The following is a 21,387-nucleotide window of genomic DNA, read 5'->3' as shown; positions in this document are numbered from 1 at the left end:
AGCTGCTCTTCGAGTGGCTTTGGGGGGTGGGGTGGGCATCTTTCTCTGGACATAATGCACCTTATGAAGCATGCCTTATAGAAAAGCTGCTTCCAAGCTCCCCTGAAGATATTAACAATGGTGCATGTACCCATGCCTCGCAGGCCCTCAGAGGAGCAGCAGGTATAACAGGAATGCTCATTCCTCTCCTGAAGGCTAAATCCTGCAGCGGCAGCAGCACAGACTCTTAAAACCAGATTTCTCCTTTTGCTTTTGCACTGTGTGACTGAATAGAATGTGTGACTTTGTGGGTTAATTTCTGGGGTCTCGTCGCTACTTCCTACAACCAAAATCTTGCTTTCTTCAACAATACCAGGCACACATGCATTTCCATCTTTTAGGGCTGGCTGGTTTGCGTTTACCAGAGTTGATTAAACAAGAGTAGTGATTAAGCCCTCCAAATAATCCACCTCTGGTTAATAACAGAGGAACACTGGTTCTGTGTTAATTTTTTTTGAATAATTTGCGTACCCAGGCCACTATTCAGGAAAATGTTTGTGGTTGTTTGCAAAAAGCAAGCTTGATTTGTGACTGCAAGATTGCCTGAGATGGAGGGTGCTGTGCAGGCTGGCAAGTGGAGAGGATATCATGTAATCTTTCTAATCAAACAGATGCAGCCCAGAGGAAAGCTACAGCTGTTTATGCAGCTTGCAAGCCAAAAATTACACATATTGTTGTGCATAATATCAAGACTAAATTAATGGGGGGGGGTGGGAGATATTCTCGGAACATTCATGAACAGAAAAGTTAAATTGTTTGAAATCTGTTCACATGCCTTATATCAGTAAATATAGTAAATTAAGTAAATGTAATTAAAAATTAAATTAAGTACTCCATAAGTAAATTAAGGAGGGGAGGTGTACTAGCTAGCAACATACTGTTTTACATCAGCATGCCAATGGGATGTTGGTGGAGCAATAACAGAAACTATTTAGTGATAATGAGAACAATACATTGTTCTCAATGTTTGGTAGTCCTTCATAATGGCATCTATTTATAGAGACTTAGTTTGGTGGTTTGTAAACTCCCTTTTTCATAAATGGTCCTTGTCTGTTCAGCTTCTTATCAGGCTGGATGGCTCACAACCCTAGGAAAGAGACAATAAAGAGCTTTAGAATAAAGCTGCTTTCAGTAACCATTCTGTTCTCTGTAAGTCTGTAGTCTTTACAAAGCATGTGAGTATGACATTGTAGACATCTTCATCGATGATCTGAGCCTCCTTAGGTAATGCTTTAGGTTGCTGACTTAAGCACCTTCCAGTTGAATCTTAACTCAGGAACAATATTTGCTCTTGGAGGGGGATTAATTCTTGAAATCCTGGATGGACGCAACTAGAGACGTCCTTTCAAATCCCCTACAAATTGTCTTCCTTGTTTGCTAAGAGGTTAGTGATTCCCTCTGGTAGATGCAAAGAAGCACAGGACATGGCTGCGTGGAAAATTCATATTTCTTCGGTAGTTTAGGGGTTCAAGTCTTTGTCCCGTGGCAGCTCCTGTGGCATTTGGAACACAGCAAGGTATTTAACGTTATTTGCTTGTTTGTTTCTTTGGGTCTATAGCATGAGTAGGGCATCTGTTGAGCAAAAAATACTATTCTGGACTTAGAAAACTTACCTATGCTTCATAAAAACAGAAATTCTTAAACACGTGTAATGTCTGTCTCTAATATCTACCTTACTGTTTTCCCAGCTGTCTGAGAAGGGAGGTATTTCCTTTTTCTACAGTTTGTTTTGTGCAAATAGACCCTAGAAACTGTTTTAAGAGTAGAAACAGTCTTTAAAATGAGAAAGCAAGCAGAAAAATAGAATGGAAGCAAACTGTAAGGACAGTCATACACTGTCAGACCAGTGGTCTGTCTAACACAGTGTACTCATTCACACAGGTTCAACAGGGAGAAGTGTAAGAACAGGGCACGTGTAGCATCGTCCTTTCCTGATGCTGCTCCTCAGCTTCTGAGTCTTACGGTGTTAAGGTTACACCTGGATCATCCTGTTCAACATCTGTCAAAAGCCTTTTCCTTGTGAATGCATATAACCCTGTGACTCAATTCATACCGGTGATTTCCAGAGCCTTCTGCAGCAGCACACTGTACTCCTGAATCTTGTGTTACGTGGGGAAATGCTTTGCTTTTCCTGAATTTTGCTTGAATTTCCTGTCTGATCACTACACTGGATGCTGCTATTTTATGACTTACAACAAAGTGAAAAACTAATTTCTCTCTGCTTTGTACCACTTGGGTTTTCTGGACATCCCTCTCTTGTGGCCTTTTGGTCTTTCCCAACCCACCCTGAAGAACCTTATTCCATCTGTTTTTTTCTTTGGCTACAAGCTGTTTTCTACCCCTGGTTATACTTGTTACCTTTTTGGGCAGGTTGTTGGACTCTTGCATTCTTAAGGTCCATGCTGGTTTGAGTTCAGTGATACTCTGCAAGTAATGGGTTGCATTTGGATCCGATTTAGGCTAATACAGAAGGACAGATGAGTTCTCATTTTGGGTTTGGTCTGATTACTTACCAGTACATACCACCTTTCCAGGTCTTAGTCTGAGTATGCCATATCCAAGATGCAGATATGTAAGCGGTTCTGAAATGGTATAATTGGTGTTCTCTGCTGTGTTCTTGACTTATTTCCAAATAACTTCTCTGCTTATGTGAAGACGTTCTTCCTAAGTGATTCCAAGTATAACCATGCCTGTCAGACTATTTTCTTTGAATGCAATATTTTTCACTTACCGTTATAGAATATATGGTATTTCATCACCTATCCAGTCTGCATCATGAAGCACTCCTCCAGCTTAACATAGACAGCTTTATTTTGGGGAATCCAGAATAGCTTTGTGTCTGTGGGCAGACTATTCACTCATCATATAGGCTCTTTTTAATTCATTCAAGGATATGCTCAATAGCAAACAACCCAGGACAAACAACACTGCACTGTTGCATACTTGCAGTAGTAAAAACAACCCAAACCCTGAAAGTAGACAAAATCTGTAACTGTTAATATTCTTTATTTCCTGTATTTTTTACCGTTATTAACGAGCGAAAAGTCATGAGATGAGATAAGGAAGGTCAATTTATAGCCTCTGGATGACAAATCTTGAGGTACCTTTTGAAAAATCAAAGTACCTTGTTTGATCAGATTACTCTATCTATACTCTCATATGTTTCTTCAGACAATTACTCTCTACAAACCCCTCTGAAAAGGCCAAGCTATCCCTTCCTCTCCAGATTTTTCTATTAATCTACTGATTGCTTTAATATGAATTAAAAAGAATTTGTAGTCTTTTGTAATGTTTCTGAAGGGCTGTTTTTAAACAGATGTTTTTATGGGTTGTTTGGGTTTTTTTTATGAGGAACTGCTGAAATGAAAAGAAACCCACCCTCTCTGCTGCACCTGAGAATCTATTGAAATAGTCTTTGGTAAACTATACATGGGAGTGGAGTGCTTTACCCACCAAGTATAATTCACTTTTACCTCACCCACCTGCTGTTTTTTTCTGACGTCTTTGCCAGGACCTTTCGGGGCAGAAAAGCTTCATTCACCCTCAGTCACATACCCATCTTTTGACCATGAGCTGCCCTGAGTCTCAGAAGACTGGGACGAGTGGAAAGAATGCTAGTTCTCCTCAAAAACAAGTTATCTTCAAAAAAAGCACTCGTGACAAAGCTGTAAGTACCATAATAATGGGTTTATATAGGTATGAGTGTTACTTGTAGTCGGACTGGAGACTTACTAGAAAGCTCCTTCCTGTCCCCTTCATTTTTTTTTTTTTCCTGAAGAAGGACCATGAACTGTATTTAGTGTTAAATTTGAGGAAATGATGTAAATGGAGTTTATAGGGCAAGCTTCTCATAACACGAGAGGAAAGCAACTCGCCCCTCAATCCTCCTGGCTTGTAGTCCTGATGATAAATGTTTAAAACAACAGTGATTCATTGTCTTTCCAACCTGATGGCACCAAAAATCCCATGCACGTGTCCCATGCATGAGGATTTATGTTGTACTTTTGGGAGCTGGTCTACATCAGGAATTCTGATGTCCTGAAGCATATGAATAATCCTCTTGAGTCTGGTGGGGATTGCATGTTTGCCGGAAAAAAAAGAAAAAATCAAAATTTAATTGCTCTGATCTCTACAAGACTTACACCTCTCCGCTGTGTCCCCCCTCTGCAACACAAACCACACAACCATCAACACGTTGTGTTTCAACTATGGTCATCTCCCTACAGCTGACCATCTACCTGGGAAAGCGGGACTTCATTGACAACATAGGGGATGTGGAACCTGTAGGTAAGTCCACAAGGATACATGTTGCCTTTCCTGCTCTCTCAACCCTGGTTATCCTCTACTAATATTTTTTAATTTTCCCTTTCTTTCAGATGGTGTTGTATTGGTGGATCCTGCAATTATCAAGGGGAAAAAAGGTTTGAGGTTTTATGCAACATATGTTTCAGAGATTGTTATTCCTCTTTTGAAGTGAGATCCTGAGATAAAAACTTTTTTATTGTTTTAAGGGTACAAATGTAACACTCTTCCCCAGTGAATGGGCTTCTTACTCAACATAACGTATGTTCTTACATATGGTATGAATACTTATTGGGTTACATAATGGTGTTGAAATGGGCTTCCCTGACTCTGTAGTGCAGGAAGATTTTACATCCCACCCTGGCTGCATTGTTAGCCCGCTGCATGCTTTATCCATCATGTGTTTCATTCCAGTGTATGTGTCCCTGACCTGTGCTTTCCGGTATGGCCAGGAAGACATTGATGTGATTGGCCTCACCTTCCGACGGGACCTGTTCTTCTCTAGGGTCCAAGTGTACCCGCCTGATGAAAAGCCAGAGTCTCTCTCCCACTTGCAGGAATCTCTGCTAAAGAAGCTGGGGAAAAATGCTTATCCCTTTTTCTTTACAGTAAGTATCTCATAAAAGCCTCTGAGCTTCTCTCTGTCTGTTATTACAAGGCTGCTGAAACCCAGTGATGGAATGAAGACAGGAATTAATAGTGAATTCATGGTATGCAAAGTTCCAACTTTGAGTGACAGGCAATGTACTGGTTTTGTTGTTGTTGTTTTTTTTCTTACAATCCTAAGCGGTAAAGTGCAAGAAGATCCTAACTGCGTGTGAAAAGTGCTTTCCTTGAAAATGCAGGGAAACATGCAATGGCTTTACACTAGCAACAGCCCTATATATCCTTGTCTTCCCCATTCCTGAGGGGCTGGAATACTTTATACCATTGCCCCAGTGCTCACAGAGGTAGTGCCAAATCCTTTTTAAAAATTTTATGGCTCAAACAAGCAGATGAAAAGCTCTTTACCAGATGTTGTCAACAAATAACAGCTCACTGCCAAATTCTGATTCTGACAGGATATACTTCCAGTACTGTCAGTGACATGGCTGCCTTAGCATTCACTAGGAAGATCCAGGTTTGAAAACCACATGCTCTGATATAGCAACAAATAAGTCTTTGAATGCTTATTATGACAGGTTGGTACCTGTCATAATGTTATTAACGACTCAAATACAGTCTAGTGATCTTCACACTGCTGGAGTCTCTGATGGGCTGTTAGCCCTCAGTCTGCATGAGCTACTCTGCAGCCTTCACATTTTATGTTTGAAGTTGCTGGAGCCCAGGCCAGGAGCAAATGGACATTGACTGGCAGCTGGCTGGTCTTCATGGCCTTAGTTGTGTTTCTGACACAGAGATGAACATGTGAACAGTGAGTAGCACTGCTGTGAATCATTTTTATTACCCTGGTTCCAGCTTCTATTCTAAGCTGTGCCTCTAGGGGTCTGTTTGATTCTTAGACCAGGTGCTTCATGTGCCTGGACTTGTTCTACTTTTTTCTTTCTCTCTCTGTCTTTCCACCTCTTTCGTTGGCTAGTAAAGTATTTTTGGAAGAGAGGGGCTTGTTCATACAAGGCAAGTATAAGGCCCAGTATATTAAGGTCCCTATCTCAGCCAGAATTTCGAAGGGTTACTACGTTACAGAGAGTGACCTGTTGTCTTCAGGATTGCGTTCTACCTTTTGTGAGCAATATGTTAATTAGAGTATCGAAGAGTTGGAAATGTTTGTCGTATTGCTTTAGGTATTTTTCTCTTTTTCCTCTCACAGTTTCCAGATTACCTGCCTTGTTCAGTCTGTCTGCAGCCTGCACCTCATGATGTTGATAAGGTGAGACCAATGGGACACTTGTGCTTATTATGGTTGAGGAAAATCATATGGAAAAAGTCATGTGAATTTATTTGGCGAGTTTGAGAGTAGAATACGGTGATACTGGGGTTTACTGTGCCATGCCACCAATGTCAGGAACCTGACTTAAGAGCTACAGCTGTGTTTCACAGACTTGGAATTTAAGTCCGTCCTCAGAATAAGAAAGGGAATCTAGTCAGATTAGCAGCAGATATTGTGTATATATATGTCTATATATTTTTATATATATATATGACAGGTACAGTCAGATAGCAGCAAGACTACTAAATCTGCAATGCTTGTAGTTTCCTTAAGGGTACCACATGATTTGTGGGTTGGCTGCACATAAATAGATTGTAGCTGTCAGGCTATGTGAAAGAAAAGGAAACCAAGTGCCTAAATTCTCATAGATAGCTATAAATAGTATGTGTTAAGACCTGCTTCTGAATTAAAACAACTGCAGAGAAGGGCTGGCTTGCACACGCGTGCAAACAAAACAAAAATCCTGGAGTAAAAGCCACCAGACAATGAGATGTTCTGCAAGGTTTCTGACGCGATTTAAAATATTCCTTTTTGTGCTTCTGGAATCCAGTGCCACAAGGATAAGATGTGTTTTTGCCAAGGAATTATATTCTAGCAAAAATTCCCATATTGCTCTGTAGAGAGTTACCTGGGACTCACACAGATGTCCCATGGCAGTATAAACCCATTAAAATAAAGGTCAGCTTGGCCTGATCAGCCATTAGACATTGGGAAGTAAGAAGGTTGACCCTAAGTCAGGTATTGGTGTTACAAAGCCATTCAGAAACCCAAGGCGGACTGGAGAGCCTTGCAGGCTGATCAGTCTTATCTGTAGCATGCTGTGACCTGTACAGCACTGCTCTCACAGAAAGCCTTTTAGGAGTAGGGATGTAATCTGCCAAAGGCTGGGAAATAAGCCTCATTTATCAGAAGTGGCATGGAACAGGTGGGTGCTGCTACACCAGTTGGCAGGGATCTCTATTATAATGGTAGGAGGCCAGAAGAATTTCCAGCTGGCAGGAATCTGCCAATTTCTGGTGTATAGAAAGATATTAAAATGTCTGCAGATGTTCTTGACTTCTGACACTGATCTCACAGCTGTCTTCTTTCTTTCTGGCAGAGCTGTGGTGTGGACTTTGAAGTGAAAGCTTTCTCAACAGAGAATGTGGAAGAGAGAATTCATAAGAGGTAAAGGAACATTTGTGTCTGTCTTCAGCTTTGCCCTTCTTAAAGGGGGTGGGTGGTTCAGTAATACACCTTGGTTGATTGTTCAGATTTGCCCCATTTATCATTGGACTTCATGGGTGTAAGCACCTGTGAATGCAGATCTCCTGCCTCTGCCAAGCACAAAGTACCACCATGTTGTCCTCTGCTGCTTTCCAGGAATGCTGCACGTCTGCTGATCCGTAAGGTGCAATATGCTCCAGAAAAGCCAGGACCCCAACCTTGTGCAGAGACCACCTGGCAGTTCTTCATGTCCAACAAGCCATTACACTTGAAAGCTTGCCTCAGTAAAGAGGTAAGGAGTTTGCCCCAGGGCTGTGGACATCATAGTATTGGCATGCCAATATGCATTTTGCTGCCCAAATCAGCTACTTCATGTGTTATTCAGATGGTCTCAGCTGAGACTGACTTGGCCCAGCACTTGAGGGCTCTAATGTAATTTCTGTCAGTAGCTACTGTTAGGGGAGGCTGAGACCCTATTACAAGACTCATTTGCAGCTAAATAAATCATTGAAGGAAGGGTCATGAATCATTGGGAAGGGTCATCTTGCCTTATCTGTCCTCTGTGAGGAGATATAATCTAGGGGGACTATAGAAGGGTTCAGGGCTTGGGAGAAACCTCCTTACTAGAGTTCTGAGCATCAGTTTCCTTCTAGGTGTACTACCATGGTGAGCCCATTTCGGTCACTATCACCATCAACAACAGCACAGAGAAAACAGTGAAGAAGATCAAAGTCCAGGGTATGTTTTTACTGTTGCTTGGGATTCCTTGAGGGCTAGAAGACTGAATGGTGGGAGGGCTGAAAAAGAGGCAGAATTTAGTTCTTGCAACAGCTCAAGCAGGCAGTATGGGACAAATCAGGAATTTGTCCCTCCACCCTCTCTGTTGCTGTTTCTTTGGTGTTCATCAAGTGAAACACTGCAGCCTTTTCCTGACTCTCATGGTTACTTGTATGGCTTAATTTCAGGCACCAGTATGTACCATCTAGTAAACAAAGTGTCTGGCAGGTGCTGTGGGTTAAAAAATCCATCTGTTTTGGGAGGCTGGTGGGAAGGGCTCCTCCGTCAGTGTGATGTGACACTCCTTCTTACTGTGAATGTGCCTAGGTTGCATACAATTTTGCCTGGGGTTTCAGAAACATCTGGCAATGCGAGAAACAGCTGCTCTGCCAGCGATGTTGTAATTTCTCCTGAGGAAGCTGCGGGCAGGGTCTGAGTTTCAGACAAGTTTCTGTACTGTGCCTGTGTTTTATTTGTGGCTCTGCATGTCTTCATCCCACAAGTCCCATTGCACTTGAACCTGTGGAAGACAGTCTGAGAGGCAAAGGATGAGAAAGAAAAGGGAAGGCAAGGAGGGAATGAAGTTGCTGAGGTTTTTACAAAACTCTATACTACAGAAAGCCAATTCGGTGCTGGTCTTGGATGCACTGTTTAGTGATTCCCAAATATTTTTAGGCTGACACATCTCTGTCAGGCTTAAAACGACCTTCATCCCCAGATTCTCTCCTCATCAGTGTTTTTTCAGAATTACCCTATAGGTTTTCTGGTGTTTGATTGGAGAATATAAGCCATTTATTATCACAGGTTCTTGACTGCGGTTTGGCATCCAGTCTGCTTGATGATGGTGTCTCCTGAATGCAAATGCATTGGCTATAGATACACAACAGATACCAGTGACCAGCGATAAAAGTGGTCATGCTTAGAGAAGAAGAGTGAGATCTTTATAATGGAAAGAGCAGGCTTCCGGGGGAAACTGTGCATTATTGACTTTTGTAATCTCCAAATGAAGGCTGGATGCCTTTCAGGATAGTCTTTGGCTACTTGTGCTGTTGGTCTCTATCCAGGTTGGGCTGTCTGACCTGGTGGTCCTTTTAGGCTCTAAATGGACGGGTTTTCCTGCTGTCCTCATCATGTCTTCCATTCCTGAGACTCGGGGAGGCAGCTGTGTTGTTTCTGATGCATATACACAACTGATTGCTTTCTCCTTTCTCACTCAGTGGAGCAAGTCGCCAACGTAGTTTTGTACTCCAGTGACCACTATACAAAAGTGGTAGCTGCTGAGGAAGCACAGTGAGTGAATGCTCTGCTTATCCCTTCTTCTCTTTCACACCATTTTGATTACCTTCCTCCCCCTCAGTAATGCGAGTACTCCTAGCTATAGTCTTGCAGTTGCTTGCTGCTACAGTGCTCTCTCTTCTCCTCTCACCTCACATGTGTGTATCCCCCATACCACCTGTATTCTCTGGATGCAGCTGGTCTCCTTTTCTTATAGCCAGCAGGTACCCCGCACCTTTTGTCAGAGAACAGAGGGAGATTGCTGGAGACAGGGGTTGTTTGACGAGTAATTACCTATTAGAAAACTTAGCAGGAGCTGTGGAATAGCGATGCAGCATTTTTCTGAAAGGTGCTGCTGTTTGAGTGGAAGTCATGGATGCCCTAGCTTGAGGTCAGTCTTTTTCACACCATTTCATTTGGTTTCTCCTGGCCTTGGAAAGACTGAAAACCTCAAGCCTACTGACAGTGTGGAGACCAACTTGCTCTTTTGCATTGCACTGCATTGGCAATGCATGTTGAACTTTGCTTTGTAAGAAGGGTTGGACACACCCAGACATTTTACATTTTTCTGTTTTTTTTGCTCTGTAGCTTAGGGACATGTTTTCCATTGAGTACTGGTCTTCCAAACTAGGATTTACTTTGTCCAAATTTAGAGGTCTGCAGCATAGTTTGACCTACTTTAGAAGTTGGCCTTAATGTGAAATTAATATTTTTCTGCAAGTGCTTGTTTCTCTTTGCTGATTATAAAGGGAATTTTTCTGACTAGTTTAGATGTAGGCATCTGCATTATAGACAACTAAATTTGTACAGATAAATTCCCCATCTTCAGGATGACTTTGTAATCTGTTTTGAAATGCTCGAGTGGGTGTGTAACACAAATAAGAGTGTGTTGCACTTCCCTTCTCTCACCTGCTGCTTATTTTCAGGGAAAAGGTACAGCCAAACAGCAGCCTGACCAAGACATTGACACTTTTGCCCTTGCTAGCAAATAACCGGGAGACCCGGGAAATAGCTCTGGATGGAAAGCTAAAGGATGAGGACACCAACTTGGCTTCTAGTACCATGTGAGTAGAGTTTTAAACGATCTTAGCGAGTGGAGGGATATAAAGTGTTAATCTATCAATCTGCTCAAGGGTAAGAAGGCTCTGCTATGGGATCTGGACAGGCTGGAACAATGGGCTGAGGTCAACTGTATGAGGTTTAACAAGGCTCAGTGTCGGATCCTGCACTTGGGTTGCACCAAGCCCATGCAATGTTACAGACTTGGGGAAGAGTGGCTGGAGAGCTGCCTGACGGAGAAGACCTGGGGGTGCTGGTTGACAGCTGGCTGAATATGAGCCAGCAGTGTGCTCAGGTGGCCAAGAAGCCAACAGCATCCTGGCTTGCATCAGGAATAGTGTGACCAGCAGGAGCAGGGAAGTGATCATGCCCCTTACTTAGCACTGGTGAGGCCACACCTTGAATACTGTGTTCAGTTTTGGGCCCCTCACTACAAGAGGGGCTGAGTCGCTAGAGCGTGTCCAAAGAAGGACAACAAAGCTTGTGAAGGGTCTGGAGAGCAGGTCTTATGAGGAGAGGTTGAGGGAACTGGGGTTATTTAGTCTGGAGAAGAGGAGGCTGAGGGGAGACCATATCGGTCTCTGCAACTACCTGAAAGGAGGTTGTAGTGAGGTGGGAGCTGGTCTGTTCTCCCAAGTTACTAGCGATAGTATGAGAGGAAATGGCATCAAGTTGTGTCGGGGGAGGTTTAGATTGGATATCAGGAGAAATTTCTTTATTGAAAGAGTGGTCAGGCATTGGAAGAGGCTGCCCAGAGAGGTGGTGGAGTCACTATCCCTGGAGGTGTTCAGGGCATGGTTTAGGAGGCATGGTGGTGTTGGGTTGATAGTTGGACTTAATGATCTTGGAGGTCTTTTCCAACCTTAATGATTTTACAATTCTGTGAAAGAAGAGGGGAGAATGGAGGAGACACTCGTATCAGGAGTTTGAACCTGTAAATGTGTGTCCAGATAGGTAGATCTAGGTTGCATGACTCAGCCTATCATATTCAGAGTAACTAGTGATCACAGATCTGGAGAGCTGTCCCTGAGGCTTGTCTGCTCTGACTTTCATAAGAATAGGATGTTCACCTAGTTCTTGCTCCAGCCATATATTGTTGCTCTGTTGGTATGCTGCCTAACACTGCTGTTTTCTCTGGTAGTATTAAGGATGGAATAGACAAGACAGTGATGGGGATTCTGGTTTCCTACAAGGTCAAAGTGAAGCTCACTGTTCCAGGGTAAGAACAACAGGCTTTTTGCTACATCTGCATAGAGTTGAGAGGGGGGTGTGTGCTTAATTGACAAGTGGGGAGAGGGCAGTAGTCCACCCTAAGAGAAAGGGCACATGTTGTAGGACATCAGGCTCCCTCTAAAGCTTAAACTACTTGGAAATCAGTCGTGGCCTATCCAAAGACCTTGTCCTGAGCCAGAGGGGTTGGATTACCTTCCTTAGATACCATATGACTTTACGACTGAAGTATGAACCTCTGGTTTGCATTGTGATTTTTGTTTCAAAGTCATAACTTATTTTGTGAGAACTGAAGTGAAACTTTGTGTGAGCCTTTATGGTGGCATTCTTGTTCTCCCAGAGCAGAAGGTAGAGATATCTGTCTGAGAGTCATAAATACTGTCACTCAGGTTCTGTACTGAGCCAGCTTTCTGGATGAAGCTGATATTATTAACATGAGCTAGTTCCCAGCACACAGTGAAAAAGAGGACAAGGATAATTCTGGTGACAGTCACTGTTTACATTTGTATTTCATTTACCTATCCTTTTTCTAGTATAAAAATGAGTCAATGATTTGCTCCTGTGGTCGTCTGTTTGCCCACATCCTTTGGCTCTCAAAAAAGGAGCTATGCCCAACACTTGGTCAGGAGTTCAAAAACTTAGACTCCTTCTCTATGGGAAGGACATGAAAAATGAAAATTACCTTTTTTTAAAATCAAGTTTATTTGGATGTTGTGCTTTCTGGCAAGTAGAGAAGAGTATATGAGGAAGGTGATTTCAATAGTCTACCAATAAACAGCATTTGGTAGAGCACCAGAATGGAAAGGCACTAAACATGCTTGTGTTTTTCTCCTTGTTTTCTTCTGTAGCATGCTGGGAGACCTCACCTCCAGGTAAATGTCATCTTCCCTTTCAGACCATGCAGTTGTAGTGGTTAACTGGTCTTTTTACCCTCTTTCCTATTCCCTTTCCTGCCTCCCAAAAAAACCCTAACTAAACAACAACAACAAATCAAACCCAAACTACGTCTTAAGCTGATAGAAAGAAGTCTGTGCATTCAGCTGTGAAAATGAAGCAACTAGAAAAATATCTCTGATTTTGTGTACATGCAAGTAGATTCAGTACATAATAAACCCAGTCTATTAAAGTGGATATGCATGGGATATTTGTGGAGACATCAGGGTTTAGCTCCTTTTGAGGGGAAAATTATAATTAGAAAAAGATAAAAAAATGAGTAAAGCTGGAATTCAGCACTTGGGCTGGCCTGAAATGGGAAGGGGACTGAACCAGGCATGAATGGAGCTGTGGATCTGATACATTTTCTCTTCTACCCAAAGTGAAGTGGGCACAGAGCTGCCGTTCCGTCTCATGCATCCCAAACCTGAGGAAAAGAACCCAGCAGGTCAGTAATGTCTGGTTTTTGCCTTTCTTTAATAGTCTCACAGGAAATCTTGCCATTGCAAGGCTTACAGCGATTTGTTCTACAGGAAGCCTTTAGAGTCTGCAAGACTCCAGTATGGGGCCTGCTCTGTGTGTGTGTATAAGTATACACATGTGTGTATATATATCTCTCAACCTCAAGGCAGAAAATAACAGGGAGAAGAAGGGATACCAAGATGGGAGAAGATGGAAATGGGTCATGTTCCATTTTTGTCTTTCATCTATGGAATCACAACACAAAGCACAGGGGACTGAGGAAGCACTGCAACAGTTAAACCTCATGACTGCTATGCAAAATGTACTGAATGAAGCTGTCAACAATTTCCAGCTGTATTCCAATATGGCAGACCAGAATGTATCACAGAAAACACTTAATACACATGAGCATTTTAAAAAGCAAAATACTTTTTAAGCAAAGTTAAGAGGTGATAACACTGTTCATGATATCAGAGTCCCCATTACCTTGATGTGGTATTGGTCACGATGTCTGTGATGTGGCCTTCATGTTCAGTGGGTATCTGAGAGGAATGTCTCTTCAGAGTCAGGTCAGTAAATGGAACTGTGGTATCTTGAAAGCAGGGTAAGGAGCTAGCCTTCCCCAGGCATGTCAAGGCTTGGGATCAGATGCCAAAACTGCAGGCTTTCTTGAGCACCTCTGTTCTCCCACTTCCTCAGGCCCTGGCTGGCTCTGTTCACTAGTGGCGAACATACAGAAACTTGCTTGCTCTAAATCAGAAGCTCCTGTACAGTATCTGAAGCAGCTACTGAACACAAAACATGATGCCAGCCTTTCAGTGTCCAAGCTGTTATAGATAAGCCATCTTGTCCTGCCCTCTGTATTTAGACAAAGTTGCACAGGCTTCAAACAAAAACCCAGAGCTGCTTCTGCACCGCTTTTCTTTTTCTTTCTCTTTTCTTTGGATCCAAACTTACCTAAAGCTGCTATATCTAATAACATGACCACTAGAAGGAGATGGAGGAGGCTATGAAAGGAGTTATCCCAAGATAGATGTTCTATACTCGAAGCATTAGGGAGGGGCGACTCCAGTCATTATTGTCTGAAATTGTTGGAGGAATCAACCATTGAGTGATGAGAAGAGAGGCTGATGATCCTCTCCACACTCAGTTGCTCTGGTTGGAAATCAGTATTGCTAATTATGGATGTGCTGGAGTGGGCAAAGGTAGGTTTCTTTGCTCCTCTTTGAGAATGGCACCATAGGAAACTCATTTCCCCTGGGAAAACACTTGCTGTGAGCTGTGCCAGCAGGGCGCCTCAGCACAGGCACAGAACATGGTCAGAGGAGAAGCTTTTTTGTGTGTGTTACACCCCTATCATAGTAGTACAGTGAGTCTAGGAAACACTTTCAGGACAAATCCACAAGGCTGTAGATTTCTGCTGTGGCTGCGCCAGAGACAGCCACGTCACTGGGGAGCAGCACAGGACACCCCACAGCAGCATGCAGCCCAAAGCTGCCTCCAGCTGGCCTTTGAGGTGGAAATCGGGTCCTCAGGGTTGGTCCATAGGACTAATAAGGTTGGATCACCTTGGAGAAGCTGCTGTGAAGCAAACGCTTTAGTTGGCATAGCTGTGCCCATGCAGCAGGTTTCCCTTTCATGCCGCAGGCAAAGGTCTGCCAGCGAAACACTGCCATTGCTGCGCACTCGGTCACGGCCTCATATGGGTGACTCATTGTGGGAGAACTGCTTTGGCAAGGGCCTTCTGTCTTTTCTGGTAGCTTGTACATCCTGCAGCATTTCCCGCAGACTGTCCTGCAGCACTGCCCCTGCTGAGGAACTTGATGAGGGGCCAGGACTGGCGCTAGAGGCCCCAGGAGCGGTGGCTGGTGAGGGCCATCTGGTGTCCGTGGGGAGCCTTGCAGGGCAGAGGCGCTGGTGGGGCAGCTGAGGGCTGCAAAATCTGGAGTTTTCACGGGTACGGAGAAAAGCTTGAAAACTTCAAACAAGTATCGTCCAAAGGCTTAGGCAACTCTGAAGAATTTTACATTTTTGGAACGGTGTGAATTCTTTTACATTACTTTTTTTTGGTGTTAACAATGCCACAACCCACTTTTTATTACTTATGCTTCAGGCAGATAATTCTGGGAAAAGCATTTGTAATATGAGGAAAAATGGAAGTCAGTCAGTTCTCTCTCCTAAGATCATTTCAAAGGATGGCTGATATACTCCTTTATATAGTACGCTCAAAAGGATGTGGGCAGAAGACTTTACAGGGGAAATGGAGAACTGCAATATTTCTCAGATCACTTCCCCCAGCACATCCTCTTACCAAAGGCACAGCCCACATATTGTTTGCTACATCAAAGTCTTCTAGAAGCTCGCTGTCAGAAGACAGCTATGGTTCATGTATTTTGTGCAGATGGAAATTGCAAGTTTCTTACAAACTGAAAAAAAAAAATACAGGTAGTTTCAGGAGCTTATCCCACGGGAAAGCCCTTCAAATGGTTAACTCAAGAAATAAAAATGCTTTCTTTCAAAAAAAGCTACTGTAACACAATAGAAAATTCCTAGGAAGCCTGCATAGCTGACTTGAAAACTATGCTGAAATGTGGTGTCTGAGCTCATTACAGGGAATAAAACAACCTTCCATATGAAGGTGGTAAACTAAAACTCTTCCTGGCTTTATTGGCTGGCAGTTTTCCATGCCCTGTGCCTAGTCACTCTTCCCAATTGTGAGTTCATGCTTGTAAAATTTTTATTCTAACACCTTAGTTCATAAACTCTGAGAAATAAGATATGTTTCTTTAGTGAAATAACATCTAATTTAGAATCAAGTGAATCAAGACTTAATTGCAGAGATGGAGCTTCAACAGTGTTTAGACTCTCAAAGGCCCCACAGGATGGAATTTTTCTTTGTTGGCTTGTTCAGCAGCCTCTGCAGTGGGTGTAGGCAGAGGTGTATGCACAGAGAATTTTGAGATCATTGCTTACCTTCTTTTTCCATTCCCTTTTGTTTTTACTGTTCAGTCAGTAGTAACCAGTTTGCCCATTGCACCTCCCCACTTACTTGACTGTCACTCCATCCTAAGGCACAGCTGGGAGAAAGGAAAGAAGTCATAGCAACCATCTTATAGACTCAAAGCTAAAGTGGGATTAAAAATATGCCATATATTGTGATTTATTCCTTGCAGTGGAGTAATATTGTTTTCCCTTGTCTAGCAAAGGTGATTTATGGCTAAACTAAATAAAATGTGTAGCATCAGTATATTTAATCAGGCAGGGCTGATGTGAGTGCAGAGAACCTCAGAAAGATAAGCTTCTCAAGAAGGTAGGTTTTTTTGTTTGGGGGGGGCCAAACTGGGGCAAGTGTGATCAACCACTGTGTGCTTTATTTCACAGCAGATTGCCCTTTTTATTTGTCTGTGAGTGAGCTCTGAAGCATTCACCGCTCAGTAAAAAGCAGGTCTGTCGGAGTGCATGGCTATTGCAGATTGCTCTTTCTTTTCTGTGCCTGGAGGAGACAGAAAAGGAACGGCTTGCTGCCTTTCCTTTACCATGTTTGTTTATAGCTTCTTTGTCTTGGACTTCTTACAGGCCAACACTTGCATGTTTCATGTGTGCTGTTTTTGCAATTGTTTTTGGACCCATGTGGTTATTTTTAGGCAAAGTAGCTCCTGTCACATTGGTACCTGTCTCTTCCGCCTGCTGACAAAAATGGATAGAGATTTCTTTCTTTTAAAGATAGATTCAAACTGGGCTTTGGGAAAGGTCTTGGTAGCATAAAAGACAGTCAGCAGTTAGCCCAGAGGGTCCTGCTGGGTTTTTCTTAAGGCCGTGGTCTCAGCATAAGTTCTTTAGTCTGGGGTTTTCCTGCCCTTCTCTTGATGTACGCTTCGTGGGCCTATGTCTTGGACACTGGCCTTTGTTTTGGCTGTTGTTCAACAAATGGTCATTTATCTGCTCCCTTGTTAAACTTCTGTGAAAGGGCTTGTTTCAAGAAACCCGCAAATGCTTTGTCTCTTTAATATTAAGGCTATACCTGCCCTGTATTGGTATTGTAACGTTCATAAATTAGTGAATTTTTAAGCGCCTTAGTGTCTTGAAAAAATCACACAGCCTACTCCCCCCCCCGCCCCCCCCAGTTAAGAGAGGTTAAAAGCAAGCTTATAATAAAAATTACCATATGCCACAACTTTAGTTATATGGAATAATTTCTGTGGCTGCATAATAAAAGCTTCAGAAAACCCTCTGCAGAGAGTCATTTTGGAGCCTCGTTGATCCTAGAACACAGCCCCCTCCCATCCCAACCCTCAAAACAATTGCTGGGGTGCCAGTTAAAAGAAAGAACTTCCTGAGAATTTTTCAATGTTATAATGTTAAATAAGCCACAGGACAGCAAGGTAACTATGTGGAGTGGGCCTAACTCCTGCTAGGGTGCTAACATAGCCTTGTAATGAGCTCCATGTTAGTATAGTAGCCTGAAGGTAACGTTAGTGCATCTTTGAATGTAATCTTACGTCTAAGGTATATGATAAGCATGTCTACTGCCACACTGCCTGTGTATTGATTCAGTAAGCATTCATCTGACAGTAAAGTATATGTCCAACTGAAACAATACCTATTTTCCCACCTTGACCCATCTTGTACGTTGGTGGGTATCACTCAGCTTCACCCACATCACTGATGTCACTGTTCCCACAGTAATGAATGTACTTCAAAGAGGGGAAAGAGCACAGACTATGTAAAGAATAAAAATTGGAGGAAAAATTAAGTGAGAAAAATGCTTGATGTCTTTGAAATATTTAGAACTTTAAAAATTTCCTTTTAAATCCATTTCAATTAAGCATGCATGCCCTGAGACTTCCCAGACTTCATCTTGGCTTCTGTGAGTAGAGGAAACCATCCTTTCTGAGACTGGATAGGCACCATCATGAATGTTTTTACATGATCCATCCTTTGAGGCGTTTTGGCTGGAGTGGCCCCATTTGGCACACTTTTAATGCTGACTTTTCTGACAGTGCTACTTGCTTCTTGTTGCCCTTGATTTCAGCATGCATTGTGGGTAGGAATTCCCCAGGTAGCTGAATTCTCCAGCCACTGAAGCATCCCATATCCCTGACGACTTCTGTAGAATGATGGCCTAGGTATGCTTTGCTCCCTGACTTAAACTCATGAGAAGTAAGCCAGTGAAGCAACTATTACTTGCTAAAGCTAAAGTAACTGTGAGAACAAAAAAAATCCCTGCACTCGTTTACTTACTGCAATAATCTGTTCTGCTTATTTTAGGCTGTGCTGAAACAGCTTCCATGGAATCCTGCTAGCAAGCAGGATTTGTTACAATGTGGTTAGCAAAGATCCCATTAAACAAACACAAGTGCCAAAGGTCTCCGGATTATATTTAGGCAAGGATGAAATCAGGCATATTGCCTCAAGTGCATGAACTATAACGAGAGACCACCTAGGCCTTTCTGCATTCCGACATAATTTTATTTTAATACCTTCATGTTTTTTGAACAAGAACAACATCTTCTCATCAGCTGACTAGTTAAATTACAGTGACAGACAATTGAGATTAACATCATATCATGCAAGCACTGTCATCTCTGAGTATAAATGTGTGCACAGATGTCTCTCACAGCTGTGACCGCTAGCAAGCACAAATGGGAAAAATCTGTCTTTGTTTCTCGGCCCTTCTTATGCCTTGGGCAACATTGCTAGAGTGTTTTTCCATTCAGGAGATCAAGTTTTGCTTCATCAGGTGCATGTACATGCATTTTGAGACTTTCTGGAATTCTCCTTGTATTGCTGCAAATCCTACTGCTTGTCACTGTTTTGTCTTGCCAGTTTATATATTTTTGCTGGTTTTAGCATCCGCTGCTCTAACTACTTGGTGTGTCTTTTTTTCCTCCTTTACTGCATGCTGATGACTGCAGGGAAGGATGAGTAAGTTTCTTTTAATGATATCTCATATTCTGGCTGCAGTTCTGTATTGACTCTTTGAAAACTCCTCAAAATTGTACAAAAATCCACGGGGTTCACAGAGTACAACCTTAAATCCAAAGTAAGTTGCTCTGTAGCTTGACAAATTAATGCTATCAGTTGAACAGCAATGACTGACCATGTAAAATTTGTTTGACAGAACATGTTTTGCCTCACAGGTGGAGGAAAAGACGTGTTTGCGGCCAGTTGATGCTCTCTAGCTCTAAGTTTCAGGAACTCAATAGGTTTGATCATATGCCCCTATTTTAGTACAGAAGGAATAAGGATGAAAGGTTTCAGATTTTATTTCCGGCTGCAGACTATTTGGCTAGCTGATAAATATTCAGCTGGAATGGACATGATTTGGTACAGATGAAAACCTCCTCAGTTTGCATCCTGACTTGCTCAATCAACTGCTTTTCTAGAATAGAAATAGCTAGAATATCACCAGTGAAGACGGTGCCTGTGGGAATGTGATCCAAATCCCTCTGAAGACAAAGGAAACATTACCGGTCTGCTCCAGGCTTCTCTTCTTCCTCCTGTAGGTTGCCTTTAGTCTGCTGATATAAAAAAATTGCTGATACCATTTTGAAAGTCCTGTGTTTCTTCCATTTCAGTGAAGCAGAGCTGGTATTTCAGGAGTTTGCTCGTCAACAGCTAAAAGATACCCTTGATGATGAAGACAAGAATATGTCCTCAACCGATGAGTGACTAAAACAACAAGCTGCCAGAGCAGCTATGTAGTCTGGCACCAATTAGAAATTTAGAACCCAGATTTCTAGTAAACTGCATGTTCTCAGTGCATGCATGATCTTCCAGGGATTGACCCTGAGATCAGTGGACATAAAATAATGAATCTCTATTGCTTATTAAACATTTCAGCTCTAGAAGAATGTAGAAAACTCAAAACCTGGTGCTTACTCAAGCTACCAGAGGAGGGCAGGAAGGCTGCCATGCCACGACTTCAGCTTTCAGGGCTACCTAATAAAAAGGTTGGTTGCATTCACCACTGACGAGAGCTTAAATGATTGTTTGTGTGGCCTGCCTAGACTTACTCACTGTCAAAGAGTCTCCAACTTTGAAATGCTAGTGAACCAAGCCCTAGTCTGAAAGGCTGGCTTGCAGCCTTTGGTGATTCGTTGAAGTTTCTCAATGGGCTGTACAAAACTGATTTTATTTCCTTTTGGTTGCTTTTGCATTTATGCTTTACCAAACCCATCTAGTGAATATTCTCAGTGCTTGCACTGTATCCCTGTGTAGCTTACATCCACTTTTTGTACCGTTAAATGTCTTGCAGGTCATCTTCCACAGCGGCTATAATGCTGAGATACAATGTTAGTTTTCTAGTAATATTCTTAACAACCACATTATTAAAGATGCGAGAAATGTGCACTGTCCGTGAATTCCTTAACAAAGCTCCCCATATACAATGCCAAACAGAGAGCTGCTAGTCCAGACTGATCCTATATTTAATCTAGTTTCCTATGTATGCAACAGTGCTTCAAAAGAGGGTGCAGTAAAATTAAGGAGGAAATTACGGGGCAGCCTGCCCTGAGGAGCCTTTTCCAACATCCATCTGCCAGCGGTCGGTTTGTGCTCTAAGAAATGAGATTGTATTGTGCAAACTTTGTTCTCCCTTGTTGATCTGGATATTCTCATTATCCATGTAAATGTCTAATCCTTTCCTGAATCTCACTTATATTTTGGCTGAAGTGAGTTGCATCGGCTAATTACATTTTGCATGTAAAATGACTGGTGTTTTCTTTTTCTTTTTCTTATTTTTGTTCTAAACCTGTTTTTCAGTGTCTCTGGTTTAAATTCTCCTGGAAAGCCTGAATGCAGGGCCTACACCTATTAATATAAACTTGGTGTTTCCCACTCTACTCACCAGAAAATGGAATTAAGACCTTCCCACTTACATCTTAGTTAACAACTATGTGCTTTTAACAGAGAAGAAAATGAGGGAGACATTTTTGAGATGTCCATTTCCTTCCAGCAGGAGTGGGACTCCTGGTGAAAGCCTGCTGTGTGCATGTTGCACTGTTACCATGCTTCAAACTACAGAGGCTGCACAAACTAACCTTACCCACTCTCTGGCTTCGTTACTATTGATAACATAAGTCAAAGCAGCCTGCTTTGGAGAAAAGTGTGGGCTGTGCTCTTGCATTTCTGCAGAATTGTTCTATGTACAGGCCTCATTTTTTGAGCAGAGG

The 21,387-nt window shown here is 42.5% G+C and overlaps 2 protein-coding genes across 3 annotated transcripts in view; both read left to right on the top strand.

Annotated features, from left to right (window-relative positions):
- The first annotated feature begins 3,509 nt into the window (after nucleotides 1-3,509).
- SAG (S-antigen visual arrestin) lies at nucleotides 3,510-20,919 on the top strand. Of its 2 annotated transcripts, XM_075099424.1 has the most exons (15): nucleotides 3,510-3,706; nucleotides 4,266-4,326; nucleotides 4,416-4,460; nucleotides 4,756-4,949; nucleotides 6,152-6,211; nucleotides 7,371-7,438; nucleotides 7,634-7,769; nucleotides 8,131-8,215; nucleotides 9,472-9,544; nucleotides 10,456-10,593; nucleotides 11,730-11,807; nucleotides 12,667-12,690; nucleotides 13,135-13,199; nucleotides 19,129-19,138; nucleotides 19,792-20,036. In XM_075099424.1, exons 1-15 carry the CDS (start codon nucleotides 3,608-3,610, stop codon nucleotides 19,883-19,885), a joined length of 1,230 nt encoding a protein of 409 aa, XP_074955525.1. In that variant the 5' UTR covers nucleotides 3,510-3,607; the 3' UTR covers nucleotides 19,886-20,036. The 2 variants fall into 2 exon arrangements, with proteins under 2 accessions (XP_074955525.1, XP_074955523.1); XM_075099422.1 differs by lacking the exon at nucleotides 19,129-19,138 and having other exon boundaries at nucleotides 19,792-20,919.
- Nucleotides 10,456-21,387, top strand: part of DGKD (diacylglycerol kinase delta) — a 73,501-nt gene continuing 62,569 nt past the window's right edge. Inside the window, exons 1-4 of the mRNA XM_075099418.1 lie at nucleotides 10,456-10,593; nucleotides 11,730-11,807; nucleotides 12,667-12,690; nucleotides 13,135-13,199. The gene's annotated coding sequence lies outside the window, so the exon portion shown is untranslated. The remainder of the gene's footprint in view (nucleotides 10,594-11,729; nucleotides 11,808-12,666; nucleotides 12,691-13,134; nucleotides 13,200-21,387) is intronic.

The sequence above is a fragment of the Phalacrocorax aristotelis genome, chromosome 7 (assembly GCF_949628215.1).
Source record: "Phalacrocorax aristotelis chromosome 7, bGulAri2.1, whole genome shotgun sequence".
In the NCBI taxonomy this organism is placed as follows: Eukaryota; Metazoa; Chordata; class Aves; order Suliformes; family Phalacrocoracidae; genus Phalacrocorax; species Phalacrocorax aristotelis.
The sequence above is the reverse complement of the archived record's forward strand: the minus strand, read 5'-3'. Positions and strand labels throughout refer to the sequence as shown.

What these genes read in the sequence shown, in the direction of transcription:
- SAG (XM_075099424.1), top strand. Translation starts at nt 3,608, where the DNA reads ATGAGCTGCCCTGAGTCTCAGAAGACTGGGACGAGTGGAAAGAATGCT. An exon ending in AAAGCACTCGTGACAAAGCT is followed by an intron (nt 3,707 to 4,265) that starts GTAAGTACCATA and finishes ATCTCCCTACAG; the next exon opens with CTGACCATCTACCTGGGAAA. An exon ending in AATTATCAAGGGGAAAAAAG is followed by an intron (nt 4,461 to 4,755) that starts GTTTGAGGTTTT and finishes GTTTCATTCCAG; the next exon opens with TGTATGTGTCCCTGACCTGT.